The sequence below is a fragment of the Lethenteron reissneri genome, chromosome 34 (genome assembly GCF_015708825.2).
Source record: "Lethenteron reissneri isolate LAM-NWPU_2019-01 chromosome 34, ASM1570882v1, whole genome shotgun sequence".
Taxonomy (NCBI): domain Eukaryota; kingdom Metazoa; phylum Chordata; class Hyperoartia; order Petromyzontiformes; family Petromyzontidae; genus Lethenteron; species Lethenteron reissneri.
The window spans coordinates 2,375,653-2,395,881 of record NC_083812.1 but is presented as its reverse complement, the minus strand read 5'-3'; the positions used below and the strand labels follow the sequence as shown (position 1 = coordinate 2,395,881).

Below are 20,229 nucleotides of genomic sequence, written 5' to 3'. Positions count from 1 at the left end.
CGCTCATGATTATTAATGAGGGGGGGGGGGGGCCTCACGCGCGGGACACACATTCTTGGCTCATTATATTGTTATGATTATACTTTTGTAGTGACATCAGGGATGCGGACAGCACCGGGTGGGTTGCTGTATGATGCCGGCTTTAGCATAGCACAGTGTGCGATGCACCGTCATCGCGCACACCCAGAGATGGGTTTAGTACCAGCCCTAGTGGGGCTTGGTGAGCGCTGGGATAGCACGGGCACCACGCATAGCGTGCAGTGCGGCATCCCACAAGGGGGAGTGGGAGAGTGTCAGCCCAGGGACAGGGTTGCCCCGGGCCATAGCACTCTGGTTGACCACGTAGACACGTGATCTGGAGTGTCCACAGAGAAGGCCCCAGGTGGGGGGGGCTTGGGGGTGATCACGTGTCCAGCGAGAGCTCTCGAGAGGGATCGAGGGGGAGCTAGAACGCTCGAGAAGGTGGGCGGGGCCGAGGGCGGAGCCGGCCCCGACCCGGGAGGATATAAGGTGGGTCCCTGAGAGGGACCGGGGTCGCTTCGTTCTACAAGCTGCAAGCTCTACGTCCACAAGCTGGAAGCCCTACATTCTACGAGGCATCAACACGTAGCAGGGGACCCGAGTGAGGGTCTGACCCTTCGTAGCTGTAACTCCTCCGTATAGTGGAGTTAGCTGGGTGGTCACCACCCCAGGCTGTATCTGGTAAAGGGGCAGTTACCCCTTTATATATACGTGTTACAATAAATGTGTTGCCTCTCAAGAATAACGCCTGCGACTCAGTTGGACTCACTACACTTTTAATGGCACGACTACACTGTGTAACAAAAATAAAAATTTGTTCCTGGGTACTAAGTGTTATTTCCTAATTGCTTCTGTCTCAAAAGTACATAAAACGGCTATTATTCCCCACAACCTTTGCTTTTGTGACCAGGACAGTGATATTTTAAATGTACCTATTGCAATGAGAAAACGTGTGCATTTGTGTCTTTTGTTCACGTAAAGTCCTGGTCACAAAAGCAAAGTGTGTGGGGAAATTAGCCATTTTCTATACTTTTTAGGCATAAGAAATTTTAAAATAACATATTCTTGGGCCTTTTGGTGAAGTCACGTAGATAGGTTCAAAGAAAATAACAAAAAATAACAAAAAAGTACGACGTTTCGATCGCAACACAAGAAGTCGTCTTCAGGAAAAGTTAGTTTGTTATTTTTTGTTATTTTCTTTGAACTTATCTACGTGAATTTACCAAAAGACCCAAGAATATGAATTCCTGCAGTCACGGAAGCTTTACGTCAAGAATAAAAAAATAACACTGAGTACCCAGAAACAAAAATTGTGTTACATAGTGCTATCGGTTAAAAAATCTTGCACACGTGCAAATATGTAACCAGAAATTCTAGTTTAAAAAAGGACCGCAAGATATGCAGAACACATACACGACATGCCTGGGAGACAATTATTGGTTTGTTCATTATGTGTCCTACTTGCCCGTTCATAGGGTGCATGTTCATTTGGTCAAGGATGTCCTGCAGGTCAGTGCCAAATGTCATGGACAAAGTGTTGAGACATGTGAGCTTTTAATGTACTTCAAACATTTTGCAGGGCGCAATGACTTACCGATGTTGGAGTGCTTCAGCAGACGGCAAATCCGAGCTTCCCTCTCCAGTTTTTGGTGATCTGTAATTAGAAAAAGTAAACAACCAAAACAAGAAATAAACTCCAGTTATTCAGTGCAGTATTGTAACATTTGTAAGGAGTATACCATGCATCATTTGCACCTCTTTTATTTTTTACACAGTGGGCGCTGACATTAAAGAAGACTCTCGATGATCCGCATGCGGTTTATCCGATTTGAGGATTAACCGCACACCTGAGATTGACAAAAATGAATAACTCATGGAATTTCCCACAAGCCCAAATGAATAATCTAAAAACAGAAACAGTGTTATTCTTGCAAATATTTATTGCAATTGATGTGCTTAAACTGAAGCAATATGTGCTCTGGTTAATCCGAAATCCACGTGATCGCCTCTACAGTACAGTAGTTGCATATATTTACAAGTGGGTAGAGTTTGATTGATTTTGATTGGCGTGGCTCTGCTGTCCACTTAGTGGGCAGTCTTCTGCGCAGGAGCAGTAAAGTGTTATCACCGAGCATGCGCTTCAATCGGTCGATCGTTAGTATTCCTTCTAAATCGAAAGAGTAACAATCAATATTGTCAGTTGTGCTTCATCTTGAGTGATGTATCCGATCATTTATTTTGTGAGTTTTAACTTACGAAACTGTTCGATGGCAAAAGACACTTAAATATACTTTATACATTTATTAGTGGTTTTTGGCATAGAGATCCGAGGAAAATTATTTAGTTTGGATTATCCACGATTTTGAATTATCCGCGACCGTCCTCCGTCATAAATGCGAAGAATCGAGTCTACTGTATTTGAAAATAACAATGGCAACATAAAATGTAATTTAAGTCTAAAGTACAACCAGTAACAAAGACAACTTTACATACAGTGCATGTAGAGTGCCTTTTTAAATCACACTGTTAAAAATACATTTTAAAACACATTTGAATAGACCTTTGAAACTCCTGCTGGATGTAGATCTCCCGACGCAGGGTCAGTTGGTTGCGAGTTGTTTGACCATAGTTCACCAAGCTGGTGAAGTGGGAAACGTTCAGCTATCACTCGCCACTGATGTTAGCCATGGCCAAGAATTGAACTAAGGTCACTGGGTTCATTGCACAGAATGCACTCCAGTGACCTTTAATCTTCCCAAAATACCAATGTTAGTAATATGAATATTACTAGTAGTAATATTAAAGATGTATTGAGCTCCTGCTCATAATGCTATTGCTACTTTATTGCAGATCCAACCTAAAACTCCAGTTGGATGCTAATAAGGGCTGAACCAGCCATTATATAACCTTGATTGCTCCCGACCACTCAGATTCCCCCATATTCTCCACAGAGGCCTCAATATCCTGGCCGCATTTAATCACATAGTGCTGTAACATTAATTAATTATCACAACAATTCAGTGTGCATTATTCATAGGTACTTTAAAAAGAAACTCAAAAGTAAGAAAAAAAGTTAAAAGTATAAAAAGGAAACTTTGATATAACTGGTCCATTACCTAACCTTGACATTTTGGTTCGGCATTTTGGTTTGGCAGATGGCAAGATCCCGAGTGCCAGCAAAGGTACCCCATTTGTACAAGATGGCCTACGATAGCTTTACAGCTACAGTAAATCACAGGGGCAAGTTTGTATGTCACCACAAGCATGCAATGCAACCTAATTCAGGCCGCGCTGCAGACGTGTATGGCCGTCATTGGCTACAGTATGCTGTGTTCAAGGTGCTGTGCGCTGCATTTTAATGCGCCGCCCTCAACGGTTGCAGCCACAGTAAACAGCAATAGCGTTACGAGCAAAGAACCGCCACTCCTTCTCTACCAATTATTAGCATTTCATGCCGGGTAACCAATGCAAAGATTTGCAATAAATTACAGCCCCTTTAGATGCAGATTACTTGCAAAAGAGCGCCTGGCAGAAATGTTTGGTGGTTAAGCAGACTATAAATTCTGCACACTACAAATTATACAGGAATGAATGTCAACGGGAACCTGCGTCTTTAAATAAGATAAACAGTGCACCATTTCATTATCACTCTGTATTAAAGTGGTCCAAAAAGGCATTGATTTATCACTGAGTGACAACATTTATTGTAAGGCAAAGAAAAAACAAAATGCAATGAAACGCCATCTATAACTGTTGAATCTTCATGACATGCTTGTTTTTGCACCTTAAAATAGCCTTTTATAAGCCCCGGCACAACTGTTACATAAAACTGTTTATCAAAGACACCCTTTGAAATATAGTAAATACAGGGCATAATTCCAGAATGCAAACTAGTACTAGCAAAATAGGAACGGAAAGATGCTGGCACCATGGGGGGGAAAGGTTAGGGGGCTTCTTTCGCAGCCTGAACTGAAGATAGGATGCCAGAGTGAGTCAGCCATGAACTGCTGGGCATCATGCCTACAGCAAAAACACCGCATACAGTCGCCAAGTGCCTCAACACCCATTTTGTTGAAGAAACTCGCGTCCCAGCATGGCTCGATGGCCTAAAAGCAAACATACTTTTCCTGCTTTTGACCAATCCAACCGGAAGGCACCTGATCGTCAGATCCTGAATGCGAAACAGATACACACTCTTTGGTTTTTTCGGTAAAGTCACGTAGGCAAAAAATAAAATAAAATAAATAATTTTGTTTCCATTTATTATATTTTTTACCTACGTGACTTTACCGAAAAAACCAAAGAGTATGAATCCTTGCAGTCACGAAAGCTTCAAATCTAGAAAGATACATTTTGCGAAAGAAAAACTAAACACGGTCATTGCAAAAAAACAGGTAGTTAATGGCACTCATGTTAGCCTTGGCAAGTATTTCAGAATCCATTGTTGTAGTGCTATGTTCCTACACCAATGCTCCAACATCACTAACCCACAAAGACCATCAAGAAAAAGTCATCAGCCATGACCTGCTGGATAAATCCCTCCCTGAGCTGGTGTCATTTATCTCAATGCTATGTAAAAATTGGCTGCACAAAAGCTGATTTCATCGCTCCATCTCCTCAGTGGACATCCTCTCGGATGCGTTACATTCCTTGGCACCACTGTCACTATTCTTGACCAACGGTCATCAGCCCTTCTTGCGACGTTCCTTCCTATGTCCATTTGCTTAACAAATTTGATTTGTGTAAAATTACCTGCGTATACATAAAACAAAAGTATGGTCAAATAGTCAAATAACCCTCCATGATACGCACGGCATGGAGATATCCTCATGCAGTCGTGGATTCACAAGAATGGACTGTACATGTATTATTTGTCTTTTGGTTGGCTTAATGTTGTATTAAACGAGGCAAAAAAAAACCTTAATGCATCTCGCAACATAGAACAAGCCACATCAACAACGAGGTGTCTGCAAAAGTACACGCAGTGGTTATAGAGTCTGCTAATACTGAGAAATGTTTACAACAGTGTTTTCTGCTCCAACATTACCCGAGGTGACCAATCAGGCTGAGAGGAAACCGTGTGGCCTGCGATAACCGCATTGCAAGACAATCAGTAAACTGTAAGAAGGGGCCCAACCCAAGCCAACATTTCACCAGTAAACACACCTAAAAGCTTCAAATGAAACGAATGAGATAATCTTTATGCAACATAGACAAACGATCAATGCATCGGCGATCAGGCCTTTGAAGATATTTATTTTGCCTTTAAGAAATTGATTTGCTGTTGAGTTGATATCAGATTGAATAATCAAAGTGGCATTTAATGGCTGTAAAATCAGCCGATATCTATTTTCCCCACTTCACAGTATGTACAAACATTTTATAACATGTGCTTTAAAGAAGTACAAATTATTAAATTTGCCCAAGGTTAAAAACGAATGATACCACACTTCCGGATAGAGGCCTCCCCCTCAACCCTGTCCATCAGGGGAGTTGTTTGACCATACTTCACCATGACGGTCAGTGCAGACTGGTGAAAAGGAAGCCTAGAACGGGTTCAGATATCCCTCCCTACTGTGCGAGCCATAGCAAGAAACTGCACGAACAACTGTGATACCACTCTTCCACATTATACTTATTGAAAGCATCTTTTAATGTTATTTTAATAGATACAATATACAGAACATATACCAACAAAGTAGAGCTTTGTTGTTATACATGCACTGCTGGATTAAGCCTCCCCACTTCCTGTTGGTCATGAGGATTGTTTGACCATATTCCACCATGCTGGTCAGTGTGGGTTGGTGAGTGGGGAACCCAGGAACAGTACAGATATCACTCACCACTGATGTCAGACATGGTGGGAATAAAACTCAAATCATCAGGGACCACTGTAGCATCACTTCCCTTTACCCCATATACAAAGCATAACGTCGCAAAAATGTGACAACAGTGCGCAGCAGAATCTGCTAAAACAGTACCAAATATAAATAAACATAACTACAGAATGAAAGTTTTAAAAAATGCAAAAGAGGATGCATATAAATAATACGGTAGGACTTGTAATATAGAAATGTACACACCAAGTGAAGTGGGACAGCAATAAATGGTGCTTCAAGTGGGCACAATATGAACTCGGGCTCAAAGGTAGAGATTCTTGCCATTTCCGCTGGACAGCTTGTATATCTGACCAATTAGCGAGACGTGTTGTACAGGTTAACAATGCCATTTTGTGTTCTCTCTGCACCATTTACACTTCAGTATGGTTAAAAATTGCACTGCACCAATTGGAGGTGGTTTTGGTAGCATTTGGTATGATCCAACACTTATACTGCAAGGGCCTCACTCAAATGGACTGCTCCAAAATAAACAATTGATGACAAAATGAAAGAATTAACGCAAACTACAAATTATATTTAAATTGGCCGTTGGTTATAGCGAGAGAGAAAAAATCTTGCATCCCCGATCAGAATTAAATATAAAGAAGACACAGGACTGTGAAGAACACAAAACGAGGGGAGCACAATGATTTCTATTTTAGTACCATCACTATTACACTGTGTTCCCTTTGAGTGGTGGTGGAGTGGTCAAACTGTGCTTTGAACCTGGCTACAGAGTTCAATTCTCGACCACAGGTTACATCAGTGGGTGGTGAATGATATTCGAATTGATCCTGCCCCCACCCAGCCAACTTCACTAACCTACACTGACTGGCATGGTGAAGTATGGTCAAAAAACCCCAATGGCCATGCAGTGAGCTATTTTCAGCCAGCAGGGAATTGACAAAGGTAAGATATTTTTTTAAGCTACAATTGCTCTCTTTATTCATGAGGTTATTGTAAACTCGAAACAATAGATTACGCAACAATAATAATAATCTTCAGCCGTTTATTAATGCAGAGCTTAAGATCTTTCCACTCTATATTGGACATGGGGATTATTTGGACCATACTTCACTACAATGGGCAATGCGGGTTGGTGAAGGGGATATCGGGTCACCCACACATTAGCTGTGGCCACGATTCAAACTCGGGTAGGCAGGTTCATAGCAGTGCACCAATCATTGTGCGACTGCTACCCACCCCACATACTACAAAGGCAATATTAAAAACTAAGAGCTGTAAAGCCCCATAATTTTGTTTTCATGAATCAAACTATGGGTATGCATGGGATTAAATGTTTCATAGGACCCTACCATTAACGCTTAGTTGCTTATGCTTGATTAGATGGAAAAACATGCTCCTCCAAAACCACCTGACACTCTTCGCAGCAAAATCAGAGCAACACTTGTGATTGAAATGCCAGTATGAGACCAGATGACGTAAAGAAATCCATTGGCTTTTGCTTCAAACGTACCATGCTGTGTCCAATGGCAAGACAGTTGGGGAGATCCCTTTAATAAATTGTGTATACAAGAGAACAAATGAGTGGGCTCCAATCCCGTGACTTCTATCACTCCAATTACCATTCACTATTCTGACACAACCAGGCAGGCGGTCCAATACAATAGCGCTCTTCAATCATCAATAAACATCGATATGGGGAGGGGAAAAACCCATTTGTTTTGATGTTGAAAACTTTATCACCTTGACGAGATGTGGCTTTGTAGATAATCTCGTAATTTCATATGCAATACATTACGTCAGTACTTTCGCGCGCCTTATTGCACGTCACAAAACCTCATTACAATTACAAGCTACTCATTTAAAATACATGTAGCCTAAATCCTCCAAAATATTTTGCAGTGCGATATCACCATTTGAGTTTCAGGAGGCCCATCCTGTTTTCATTTTCTTCCAGAAAAAAATATATCAACTCGGCTTGCATTCATTACGAATTATTTAAAATAATCTTGCGAAATTTATTTGATACTAGTTCATAAAACCTGTCTTCGCTCGGCAATAGTTTTCAATGAATATAATAATATAATTAACCTTACGTATTTGTTACAATTTGTATCTACGATCAGATACGAACTACTCAACGACGAAATTCAACGTCTTAAATGTATAGACGTACCCATCGGAAACCGCTCAATTGAAAGATTCCGTTCTTTTTTCTATTAGAAACAACAACAAATAATTAACTTAACACTCTGAGGGGAAGTTCCTATCTCTTACCGTTATCGAATTATTCAGATTTAAAGATCATTAAATGCCTTTTGTTTTCGTTCAAAACAACTTGAATCCAAAATTTGTTATTTTCTTTGGCGACTTCACCAAAAGACCCAAAGAATATAGATTAAGGTCTATATTTGTGTCGATGTTGTTTGCATAATCACTATTCAAACAGCCTGCCAGTTTTTGCGTGTATTCAGTCAAGATATTTAATTATGTCGGGGAAGAAAATGCAATAAATATTCCTTGCACTCTTAAGGCACCGCATTCAGTTTCTTGCAAGCAGAAACCGAACAAATTCTCACTCGTGGCATTTGTGTTTGACTGCAGTTTCCGATAACCCTCCGGTGCCAATCTTATAGCAAACAACAAGAATAACCACTGCCACCACAAAGCTCGGCTCCAACCAAGTAACTTTGCACCACATGTGATTGTGAAAATTACGTTATATTTTTTATTAAATTCAACACACTTAGTTCCCATACCAGGAATTCTTCAAAAATGGGGACTTTTCAAATGTGATTTTGTGATGTAATTTATATCACTTATCCAACAATACCTGTTCCCATAGTAACCCCATGCATAATAACCTTAATACAGACAAGTGCATGCAGTGCATCTGTAAACTATATGTTTTACTGGTGTCTTTTTTCTCCCCCAAATCATAAAATCCACTTTAGTGTTTTGTCAGTTGGGGTATAGCTTTACATACTGTCAGTTATTTAAAAATGATTGAATGCTAGCACAACACCAGAAGATTATTTTTAACCAGCTCTTACTCTGCAATTTTACTCCATAAATCTAACAAAATGTAGCTTTCCAGCAAGGCATGAGTTCTTAATGCATGTGTAGTGACGTAAATGGAGTCACTGTGGCGTTTAGTGCCAGATACTGTCACAAGAGTGGAACTGTGTACCTTGAGCCTCTCTCTGGCACCACAGTGGGTATGGCATGGAAGCGGGCCCTAGGCGGCATGGTTCTGGTGGGGTCAGAGAGAGGGCAGTTGAGGACGTGACAGTCGAGTTGAACCCGAGAGGGCACGTGACCAAGAGAGGGTAGAGAGGTGGGCCAAAGGGTGGCAAGAGGGACAAGTGATATATGGCCCAGAGCCTTCTAGTAGGATCTAGAAGGGGGTGTGTGGGCGAGGGCGAGGGTGGAGCCAGGCCACACTCAGAGGCATAAAAGGGAAGTCCCGAGAGCAATCGCGGCTGCCTGTTGGAATGGAACCCGTCGGCGCTACGTCTCTTCGATTCTCGGTCCTCAGTCTTTGGTCTTACGCTCGGCTTCGTGGGTCAGGCAGTATGTCACCGACTGACCCAGTTATGTAGTTACCCCGTTGTGGTATAGTTACCCCGTTGTGGTCAAGTTAACCGTGTAGTTATCACCTATATGCCGAACCCGTTGTTACGTTTATGTAGTACCCTGTTGGGGTTGTAGAATAAACGTGTTGCCTCCAAGTTCTAGCGTGTGCCTCCATAGAACCCACTACACATGTAAAAACACACGTATTGATAGGTAACAAACACACCGGTAAATTTTGATTTAAAGCTTTCGTGACCGCAGGGATTTATATTCTTGGTTCTTTCGGTAAAGTCACGTAGAAGGGAAAAAATAAAATAATAAAAATATAAACAATAAAAATTCTCACGACGTTTCGACTGCAACACAAGCAATCATCAGGCGTGAAATTTAAATTTTCTTGCTGTGGATTTCACACCTGATGATGAGTGCTTTGCTTGTGTTGCAGTCGAAACTTCGTGATAATTTTTATAGTTTTATATTTTTATTATTTTTTTATTCCCCTTCTACGTGACTTTAGAACCAAGAATATAAACACACCGTTAATTGAAAACATGCTACTCGGCAATGGGATTACTGATATACTCGATAGCCAAGCCACAACATTTACAATCCGAGTACGACGTTTCGCCAGCAATTATAACTAGCTTCATCAGGCGACAAATCTGGCTGTCGCCTGATGAAACTAGTTGTAATTACTGGTGGAACGTCATTCTCAAATTGTAAATGTTGTGGCTTGGCTCTCCAATACACCGGTGTGCTGTACTAGTGACGAATTGGCATGTTCTGTTTACGTGACAATCATTACTCGTTGACTGTCAGGTGGTGGCGGATTATAACGACACATTTATATATTTACATGATCTAACCCAAAAAAACCTCTATTATGGATTTAATTTATTGTATGTGGACTCACCCTTATTCAAAGATGACCTGTCAGAATCATTAATCATTCATCACCCCCCCCCCCGCCTCTTTCCACAAACTGAAATTCAATTGATTATGCAAGCCCAAAATAAAAAAAATTCTCTCATTGTACTGTCTTGTATGTTCGGTATTGTGTGTCAGCTATAATAAGTTTCATTGGCAGATATAATTAAATATCATTATCATATAATTTTCATAAACTATCAATGGGATAAATTTCGATTTAAAGCTTTCGTGACTGCAGGGATTCATCTTCTTGGTTCTTTCGGTAAAGTCATGTCGAAGGGAAGTAATAAAATAATAAAAATAAAACATAATAAAATAAAATAATTCTCACGACGTTTCAAGCAGCCGTCTTCAGGTGAAGAATGAGACACTGTCTCATTCTTCACCTGAAGACGGCTGCTTGCGTTGTAGCCGAAACGTCGTGAGAATTATTTTATTTTATTATGTTTTATTTTTATTATTTTATTACTTCCCTTCTACGTGACTTTACCGAAAGAACCAAGAAGATATCAATAGGATAATCATGATAACACAAGTGGTTCGATGCATTATTAAATCATTACGTACCCTAAGCTTATGGACCATGTGAGTAAAAGTAATCTGCTGAAATAGTCTTAAGGTGAGCTGGCGATTGAAATGCCTGCCCTGAAACTACTGGACTAAACTGTCGGTTTCCACTCAAGTTGCAGTTAAATTTGCTGCTGGCCCGACGTGGTTATCATCAGGTCGGTGAACAATCCTGAGTTTTGCTCTGACATTTGTTTACGTCAGGAAATAATAAAAAGGTCCCTATATACCCTATCATAAAAACAAACTCACCCACCTATCCCACTTAATGATGGATGCGAGTTGAACATTGGATTCTAAGAAGATAAACTTTTAAGCCCCTGTGTGAAACACCTTATTTCAGAACATTTACAGTTGAAGAGTAAATACCTTGTGGATATGCCAAAATGATAGTAAATATTTAACTTCACAATGGGCATGGTCACAGTGCACATGTTCCCCATGTAATGTGATACGTTTGCCATGGTGCACTGCATACAGCATGACAATACAATAATGGCAAGCACACTGCATTAATTAGCACCACATTTGAAACCCATCTCAACTACATTTTGAAAAAAAAAATCACATACAATTGCAAAACAATATTATTCTTCCAAATGGAGACCATTACATGAAGAAAGTGTCCTGTCATGCTAATTGATCATACTATGTGTTTAAAGTTGATTAGACCCAGTAGCTTCTAGACATGTAATGTTTAATCAATTATTACTTTCACAACGCATGCTTCACAATATGCGCCGTGATTTGATTGTATAGAAATTGATTATACTTTGGTATGAAAATGCATGATATGCATACCTATATCGTAAATTATATAACTGGGATAAAAAAAAAACACCAAAAAACTGGAGCCCAATTATTTATTTACAGTTCACTGCTTAACACAATGCGAATACACTTTTTTCTTATCGTGAATCCAAGGATGACAGATCCAACCCTTCCCTTCAAAACCTATGTCGCAGCAATCCTCACTCGCTGCAGAGAAATCCATCCCTCGGAGGGCACAAACTTCTCGCCTACTGCTTTTAAGGAAACATCCAAACGCACTGCGTCAGTGTGCTCCCGCCGTTGTATTTGTCATTTTGGGGTGTAGTGGCTCTACATGAAACCGTGGGTGACTTGCAGACACTGGGAGTCCTAACCCATACCCTCCCGTGATTATCGCATACATAATTAACCAGAGCTGTTTCTCAGACACAGTAATGACACACAAAGGACCCAACTGCATTTCAAGAAAACCACATTATGAGCCAGATTTACTGCCCATTACAGACTATATAATTTTTCATGAGGAAGGCATTTGATGGTCCAAACAAGACTGCATACGATGCAAGTCAGGCTGTGCTCAGCTGCTTGCGTTTGGCTGCTAATGACAGATTACATTCGCATAGATTTAAATGAATGTTCTACAGTGAACACGATTATTGCGTGTTCTTTTCTTGTACGGCCATCAATTGAATCAACCAGATTTATTTTCATTTTATTATAGACATTATAGTTGGATAGATCAAGTACACAAATGTACTCGGCTTCAGTAATCGCATTGTGAAAACAATTCTAATATTACCAATTATAAGTAGCTGCTTGCTCAATTTTCTTGGCCAGACATTTCAAAAAGTTATTAATTGCATTAATCTTCTTGGCTATTGACTCCTGTGCCTCATCATTTGCTTGTGACATCAATATGTTTCATGCTTTACGGCCAGTTGCAGACGATCCAATAATGTGCTGCAATAAATACATGGTGTTCATCATTTCAAAACTACTTTTGTTTCTTGATGTATACCTATAAATATGGCTCTCCTAGCCTTGCACAGCAAATATCACAGAAACAAATAATTAACTTGTAGCTGGTAAAAACTACTTTTACTGAGAACAATCACTAATTTCTCATAACCTTTTTATACGTAACATATATCACACGAATATGTAGAGGCTGGACAAAGATAATTATTGCAGAAACACTATTTTTGTAACTATATTTTCTACAGCAGAGATATAATAGACAGGAATTACTGCATTAATAATATAATATTTATCGTACACTAACACTCCAGGGACAAGAATTGTGCTCCACTGGTTTGCGCACTGCGCTATGAATCAGAGAACGAGTTCAATCCCTGACCATGGCTAACAAACGGCAAGAGATTCATTAAGCTCAACATTATGTTGGAGCAACACTTTTACAGTAGGTTGTTTCACTCGTATGTTTGCCCACCATATAATAAAAACAGATTTTTCCAAACACCACAATTATGGAAACCAATTGGGTGGCAGTATGGTATGAATAGTATGCGGATATACTGAAGAAAATGTAAAAAACAACCACACCGTGTAATTCACAACCGTGGTTTGGTTGACCAACTTCCAATTTAGACTGAGAACAGATTAGCAGTGGCACATTCCTTGTCGAGGTGTAATTTAAGCTGCCTGCGTGAAGCATCCGAGAGGTAACCTCTTAGGACGTGAACTTTGAACCCCCCACTTATGACCCTGCATGCATTACTTTGGTTCTCTCATTATGTGTGCTGCAGAGCAGAATCCTACTTAGCATTCAGCCACCATAGATGCTCCCCATCACTCACCACCGAGGAGATTTACGTTGGGATTTACGCACGGATTTACCATAATCAGCCAGGACTGCTCAAATTAAACAGAAGCAGAGGAAAGGTGTAATCACATAATGGGTGGTGTTGTTTTTCCACTCCATTGATGCAAAGGAACCTGACATTGAGAGCCAAGAATTCATGAAACTGCAACAGGATTGGCAACCCAAGTATATTTTGTATTCTTATACATGTATCAAATGTTGGGTGAATACTCCATTGTTTAAAACACTGTGGGCCTATTCTGCTTCAATATTTCGCACAAAACCAGATATGGCGAGGAAAAAGCATGTGTAATGCATTAAATACCCATGTTTTTTGTTTGATAATATGAAAATACCTTGCATTAATGTTCAGCAAACAATGATTTTATTACAAGAAATGCGCAAACATTTGTTTCACTAAAAAAACAGACAGCAATATCAGGCAAATCGTCCATAATGCAAATAATAGCTACCCTCAGGGCAGATATTTTTCTTCAAGTGCTTCCATGTTACCAGTTCCTTGGAGACATTCATGGGAGCAGTAAGTATACAAGTGATAAGTGCTTTCAAAGCGAATAAAGCAAAACCATACCACCTCAAAAAGAATGTGGTATACTAATGGCTTTTTGAATAACAAAATACATCTTAAATACGAATGGCTAAATTAACAAAAACTGTACCTTCAATGTAACAGTTCGGCTCCAAACACGCTAATCCGTCTTTGGCTTTTACTTTCTGGAATATCGATTTCCTTTTTAAACACAGTTCACCGCTTAAAATTTACACACAATCTATTTTGGAACACAGTACACATGTGCCACTACGGCATCATTTGCGGCCTCCACTTGTAACAACAGGTTGAGAAATGAACTCCGTGCATTCCACGTGTTTTTTTCTGGCTCTGCAATGCAGTTGGATTCGGAATAATTCTGAACACCGCATTATTTTATATTGGTTGAATGAGAAAACATTATTCTGGAACATTATTTATTTGGTGTTCATTTTTAACTATCATTACAATTCTAAATATGTCCAAACGTTCCTATTGCAGTACGTGATAAACAAGATTTTGAATCTGCTGTGCCTCAGAATATTTGGTGTATATGCACAATGTGCTATTCAGGGTTTTAAAAAAAAAATCTGCTCATACAAAAAATATAATCAAATACCAAAATAAAATGCTTATTTATGCTGTATCACTATCATGAAGCCGTCTACATATCAGTTTCAATAATATTTAATATAAACTTAAAGCACAAACATTTGCGCCCTGTAACAATTTGACAAGTACTATCTGCAGCGTACATTTGGATGTGGCCACAAATCTTATGGAAATAAAATAAATGCATGTTATCATATTCATTACGAGATGTGCAGGGGTCGCAGAACAATGTTTTGCATTGCCAAATCTTTATAAATGGTAATAACCGCACCATTAAGTGTGCATGTAGAGAACAAAACGGGTGCAAAGTGTGAACGGGAAAGTCACTGCGACAGCTGCACTGCTCCAGCAGGGAAGGGGCTTGAAGGGAGGGGTTACGTTTGGTGGAAGCGCATGCATTACACGAGGGCATAGCTTATTCTTATTCCGTGATGTTGTTATACAGACTGCGACGTACACAGAATACCAAAAGCCCTCGAACCCCATGACCGCCTCTCTGGGCAGCTCGAGCAAGTTTGAAAATACCACAAAGCCTCTACATCTTCACGGAACGTTTTCAATGCCTTTGTAACAAAACGGGCCTTACGTAATTCAGTATTTTATTATACTGTCTTTAAAAAAAAGAAAGCAAGTGACGCTATTCACGTCTGTATATTATGGCTCTAAATGTCACATGACAAGGGTCTGCAACATGTCACTGTGGAACTTTAACACTGTGTCCGTATGTGTGGCTATTGCTGCTTTGCGCACACATTTGAATCATTGCCATAATAAATTTGAGGTTAACAAGGGCAATGCACACAAATTCTAATTTGCACACTCCTTTAAAAGCCATTCATTGAAGATGCTCTGGCATGACAGCTGCAAGCACTGGAGTCAACACAGAAACATCTCCAATCGACCTCTAAAAGCTAAGGAAGAACAGGGTCCTATAATTTTCATTAACCACACACAGGCATTAACAGAAACATGACACCTTGCCTTGTAGTGACGTTATTTGTGACGTGACGTTTCACTTTGGCATTTGCGAAGACACGAGCCTTCGGCTTATCGGCAGCAACACATACCCATGAACACACGCATGGATGAGCGTATGCAGGCTCGAGAATATGGACATGCAGTGCTGGTACAAGCAAGCCAGGCATTATGGCCTACGTGTCAACTTTCGATTTTAAATGCAATGCAAGTTTCTCTCAGACACAGATGTGTTCATATATACATTCATTCATGTATCATTATGAACAGGTGAACACATATACTGGGTATATACATCAGAAAATGTCCATGAAATGTCATGGGTTAAATCCCCCAGGAAAGACTGCCCTGAATCACTGTCACCCACTAAAGAAGACAGGCAGTCTTTCTGGGGACCTTACAGAACTGCCAAACCTTGCAGACATGCAGAGACACATGAGCATACCAGATACAGACACACACAGATACATAGATTAAGACACATAGATAAAGACCCTCACCCAGTAACCTTCCAGGCTGTTGGGAGAAATGAGATAGCAACCACCTATTAAGACCAGGGGGGTGTTTGGGCCACCATACCTGGCTGCCTTTGTCTCCCAGGTACTGATGTTCATACACCACACTAGGCACAAGGCTGAGTTGCTCTCAGGGGGACCAGTAACAATTATGTAATTTACATCAATGCTGGCCATGGATAGGAATCAAACTTAGGTGGCTGGGTTTATAACGCAGCGCAACAACCACTGCGTCACCGCTCCACATATACAGATTACGCACAGATGCAGACAAACACACATGCACACAGATCCTACGTCTATAGTCTTATAAACCCTGGGGGCAAGCACTACCTGCACACACATAAACAATCACACGGAGATGGCACACGCACAGACTAAATAGGTGTGAACCTGTGTAGTCATACCTCGGGCAGACAGCTTCTTGGTGTTGATGATCTTGGCTGCAAACTCTTGCCCAGTGCTCACCTTCACACACCTGCGGACCACCGAGAAGGCTCCCCTGTGGACAGCAAAGACAGGCCAGCTCCGATCATCATCACCAAAACCACTATTAATGTCATCATGACTGGCTGTTATAGGAACCAAAAGTGCATAGGTGCAGACAGAAGTGAGGCAAACAGAACTCAAGGCAGCCAGTCATTAACTTAACAAGGACGTATCAATGAGTCTCAAGACTCCTTTTCAGGTCCTCCTGGGCGTATTCCACTCGGGGTTGTTGGGCATATGAAATACTAAAGTTACATATATTGTACTATTACAATATTGACCAGCAGCACGTTACATTATTAATTCTGAGTTTAAGAATTAAGATGTTGGTTGAAAAGCATGTGTAAAGAAACTGGAGTACCCAGAGAAAAACCACCACGCATACAAGGGAAAAACACTCGCATGTCATGCAGATAGATTAAAAATTCTGATGTACTGCCATCTCTTAGATAGCTCAAAGCCTAAGCCTAAAACACATGGCATTTACCAAGCGAGTCTCCTATCCACGTACTAATCAGGATTTATCATTATGAGCTTCTGAGATGGGGTTCATTCAGAGTGATTTGGTTAAAAACAGGTTTGGAAAACGGAGGCAAATAGACACAAATGCAGACGGATTGACACGTGGATGAAATTAACAGGAAAACGAAGCTGACAGGTCATGATGACAAGCCTCGAAGATAAAAAAACAAACAAGGGGACATGCGGACAGGATGACAAGCTGATACGACAGGTGGACACAGGTCTAGCTGGATGACGGACAACTCTAACATGCAGAACTGATGGGCACATTGACAAGCAGGCTGACAAAACATCACACGCGGGAAGACTGGCACAAATAGGACGCTCAGGAAGATAGCGCGAGGCACTGTGGAAGGGGAAAGGCAGCCAGCAATGGGATATGATGAGAGGGAATAGAGAATGACAGGAGGCGATAGTGTGGAGAGAAAAATTAAGCTGGTGGATGAGAAGCAGGCTGAGGATAGTGAACACGAGTTAAAGATAGTGCAAACGCGAGATGAGAGGTGATGGAGAGGAAGATGTAAATTGAAAAGAGGAAACAAAAGCTGGATATGAGGAGGCTAAGGGTAGTGGGGGGGGGATGAAAAGACTGAAGATATCGTATGGAGGAAAGGAGGCGATGGGGAGGAAAAGTGAGGGCGAACGACGTGAATTGAATCGGCATGACGAGAACTGGAGATGAGGACGAGACCGATGAGAGTAGCGAGGAGAAACCTGGAGTACCCAGAGAAAAACCACCACGCATACAAGGGACGAACACTCGCATGTCATGCAGATAGATTACACATTCTGATGTACTGCCATCTCTTAGATACCTCAAAGCCCAAGCCTAAAACACATGGCATTTACCAAGCGAGTCTCCTATCCAGGTACTAACCAGGATTTATCATTATGAGCTTCTGAGATCGGCTTCATTCAGTGATTTGGTTAAAAACAGGTTTGGAAAACGGAGTGTGAGATGGGAGCATACACAAGACGAGAGGGTGATGGGAGGGGGACACAGGACGTGGAGATGTAAACGAAAAGAGGGGTAACGACAGCTGGAGATCAGAAGAACAGACCAAAAGTCACGAATGTTAAGACGAGGCCCTCACACACGTCCGGAGGAGGGAGATATGAAGTAGACGACAGTAAGGAAATGGAGCGGCGCATGGAGAGACGAGGCGATTAACGCATTGGAAAAGAGATGGCGATGCTGAGCAGATGGCGTCATGGTGTTAGAGAGAAGATATGGAAGAGGAGAAGATGTGGAAGAGGCGATTTGGCCGTGGAAAGAGAAGGAAGAGCTGGAGATGGAAACGAGAGACCAAATAGAGACGCAGGCGGAGGTGAAGAGAAGGTGGCGATGACAATGATGACCGTGCGGGTGGTGGTCACGGTGGTGGAATGATGATGACAATGTCGCGTTTGTATCATTATCATTGTCATCACCGAATTATTCGTTATTTTTATTTTATTTATATCGCAGAAATGGCGGCGAGGCAGGCGAAAACCCACGGCACGCCCAGCGGATGAAGCTATCCCCCAACGAAGACATTAGCAGCGTGTTTGTGTATTAAAGCAAAGACACAAAGGACGTACATTGCCACACACACACACGATCACCCCCCACACGAACTCAAGAAGGGTGTCATGACAACTGCTGTCAGCGAGCACCTATTAAGGCCAACACACAACACGCGGTCATGCATCAGCATCGGACGTAGCTTTGACGACAAGTTACTAAATCTGTGTACAATGTATACGTGGAATGGACATCACCGACACATTAGATTCGCGGATGATGACAGCCGCAGCAGCAGCAGCGACCATTGCAACCCATTGGAGCACCACGACCCACCGCCGATGTACGCGCAAAATTCTCATCAAATGCACCGGCAATCGTCGTTAACGATAGCGCACAACACACTCAACAAGCGACACACAAAGAGGCTGTCACTGTCGTGGTTTTACTCACTTGCCCAGCTCCTCGTACAGCTGATACTCGTCCGTGAAGCGGGTGCATATCGTCGTCGCCATGTTTGCTGTGTGCGCAAGGCTCTGTCGCGCTCCCTTCTCCGCTCCCTTCTTCCTCTCTCTCCCTTAGCTCTCCCCTTAGCTCTCCCCTTTAGCTCTCCCTTAGCGCTCCCCTTCTCTTTCCTGTCTCCCCTCCTCCTATCCCGTCCGCTCGCTGGCGATCTTAACTCTCCCCCTTTGCTCTCTCTCTCTCTCTCGTTCGCTGTAGCTCACCCACGCCCTCTCTCTCTCTCTGCCGATATCTGGTATCGCTTCTGGCGCTCTCCTTTAACACTCCCCCTCCTCTCTCCCCGCTCTCCCTCTCCCTCCCCCTCTCCTCCCTCTCTCTTCGCGCTCCCTCCCCCTTCTCCCCTCCCACCCCCTCTATCTCCCCTCTCCCTCTCTTTCCCCCCCTCCCTCTCTTTCCCCCCCTCTCTCCGCGCTCTCCCCTCCCTCCGCTCTCTCCCCCCCTCCCCCTCTCTCTCCCTTAACTCTCCCTCCCCCCCTCTCTCCCTTAACTCTCCCTCCCCCCCCCCCCTCCCCGCTCTCTCCCCCCCTCCCCGCTCTCTCTCCCTTAACTCTCCCCCTCACTCCCCCTCTCTCCCTCCCCCCTCACTCCCCCTCCCCCCTCCCCTTTATATTTCTCACTCCTGCTCCCCGCGCTCTCCGCTCTGATATCGCCGCCTTTCTCCCTCACACGACGCTCTAAAAATTTAAATCTCTATCCCACACCCCCCACCCCAAGCACGTCTCGCCAAATAACGTATCAGTTTATAATGTTATCAATATTTGTTTAATTGGTTTTAAAAAACACACATCAAAAAAATGTAGTCTACGACGTGGTTCGCGCTGCCGCCTCAGAATTACAAATGCACATGTATTATTAATAGTAACCGTAATTAATATGAATCATCACTATCAATTGTAAAAGCGATTATAAAATAAGCAGTCATTACGATTATAACGATAAATACGATTTTAAAAAGGGTAAGGAGAACAGTGATGATGATAAAATAAATAAATAATAAAACGACAGCGGCC

General features: G+C 41.9%; 1 protein-coding gene across 40 annotated transcripts in view; it reads right to left on the bottom strand.

The window, feature by feature from the left end:
- The window catches only part of LOC133350540 (calcium/calmodulin-dependent protein kinase type II delta chain), a 70,325-nt gene extending 50,930 nt beyond the window's left edge, over positions 1 to 19,395 (bottom strand). For 8 of the 40 annotated variants that reach the window (XM_061564920.1, XM_061564922.1, XM_061564949.1 and 5 more), the window contains exons 1-3: positions 19,151 to 19,394; positions 16,590 to 16,684; positions 1,616 to 1,675 (exon numbers count right to left, since the gene is read on the bottom strand). In XM_061564920.1, the coding sequence (XP_061420904.1) occupies positions 1,616 to 1,675; positions 16,590 to 16,684; positions 19,151 to 19,212 (217 nt within the window). In that variant the 5' untranslated portion in view covers positions 19,213 to 19,394. Of the gene's footprint in view, positions 1 to 1,615; positions 1,676 to 16,589; positions 16,685 to 19,150 lie in introns of all 40 variants that reach the window. The other 32 variants (XM_061564929.1, XM_061564954.1, XM_061564925.1 and 29 more) reach the window with 9 other exon arrangements.
- Positions 19,396 to 20,229: the final 834 nt, after the last annotated feature.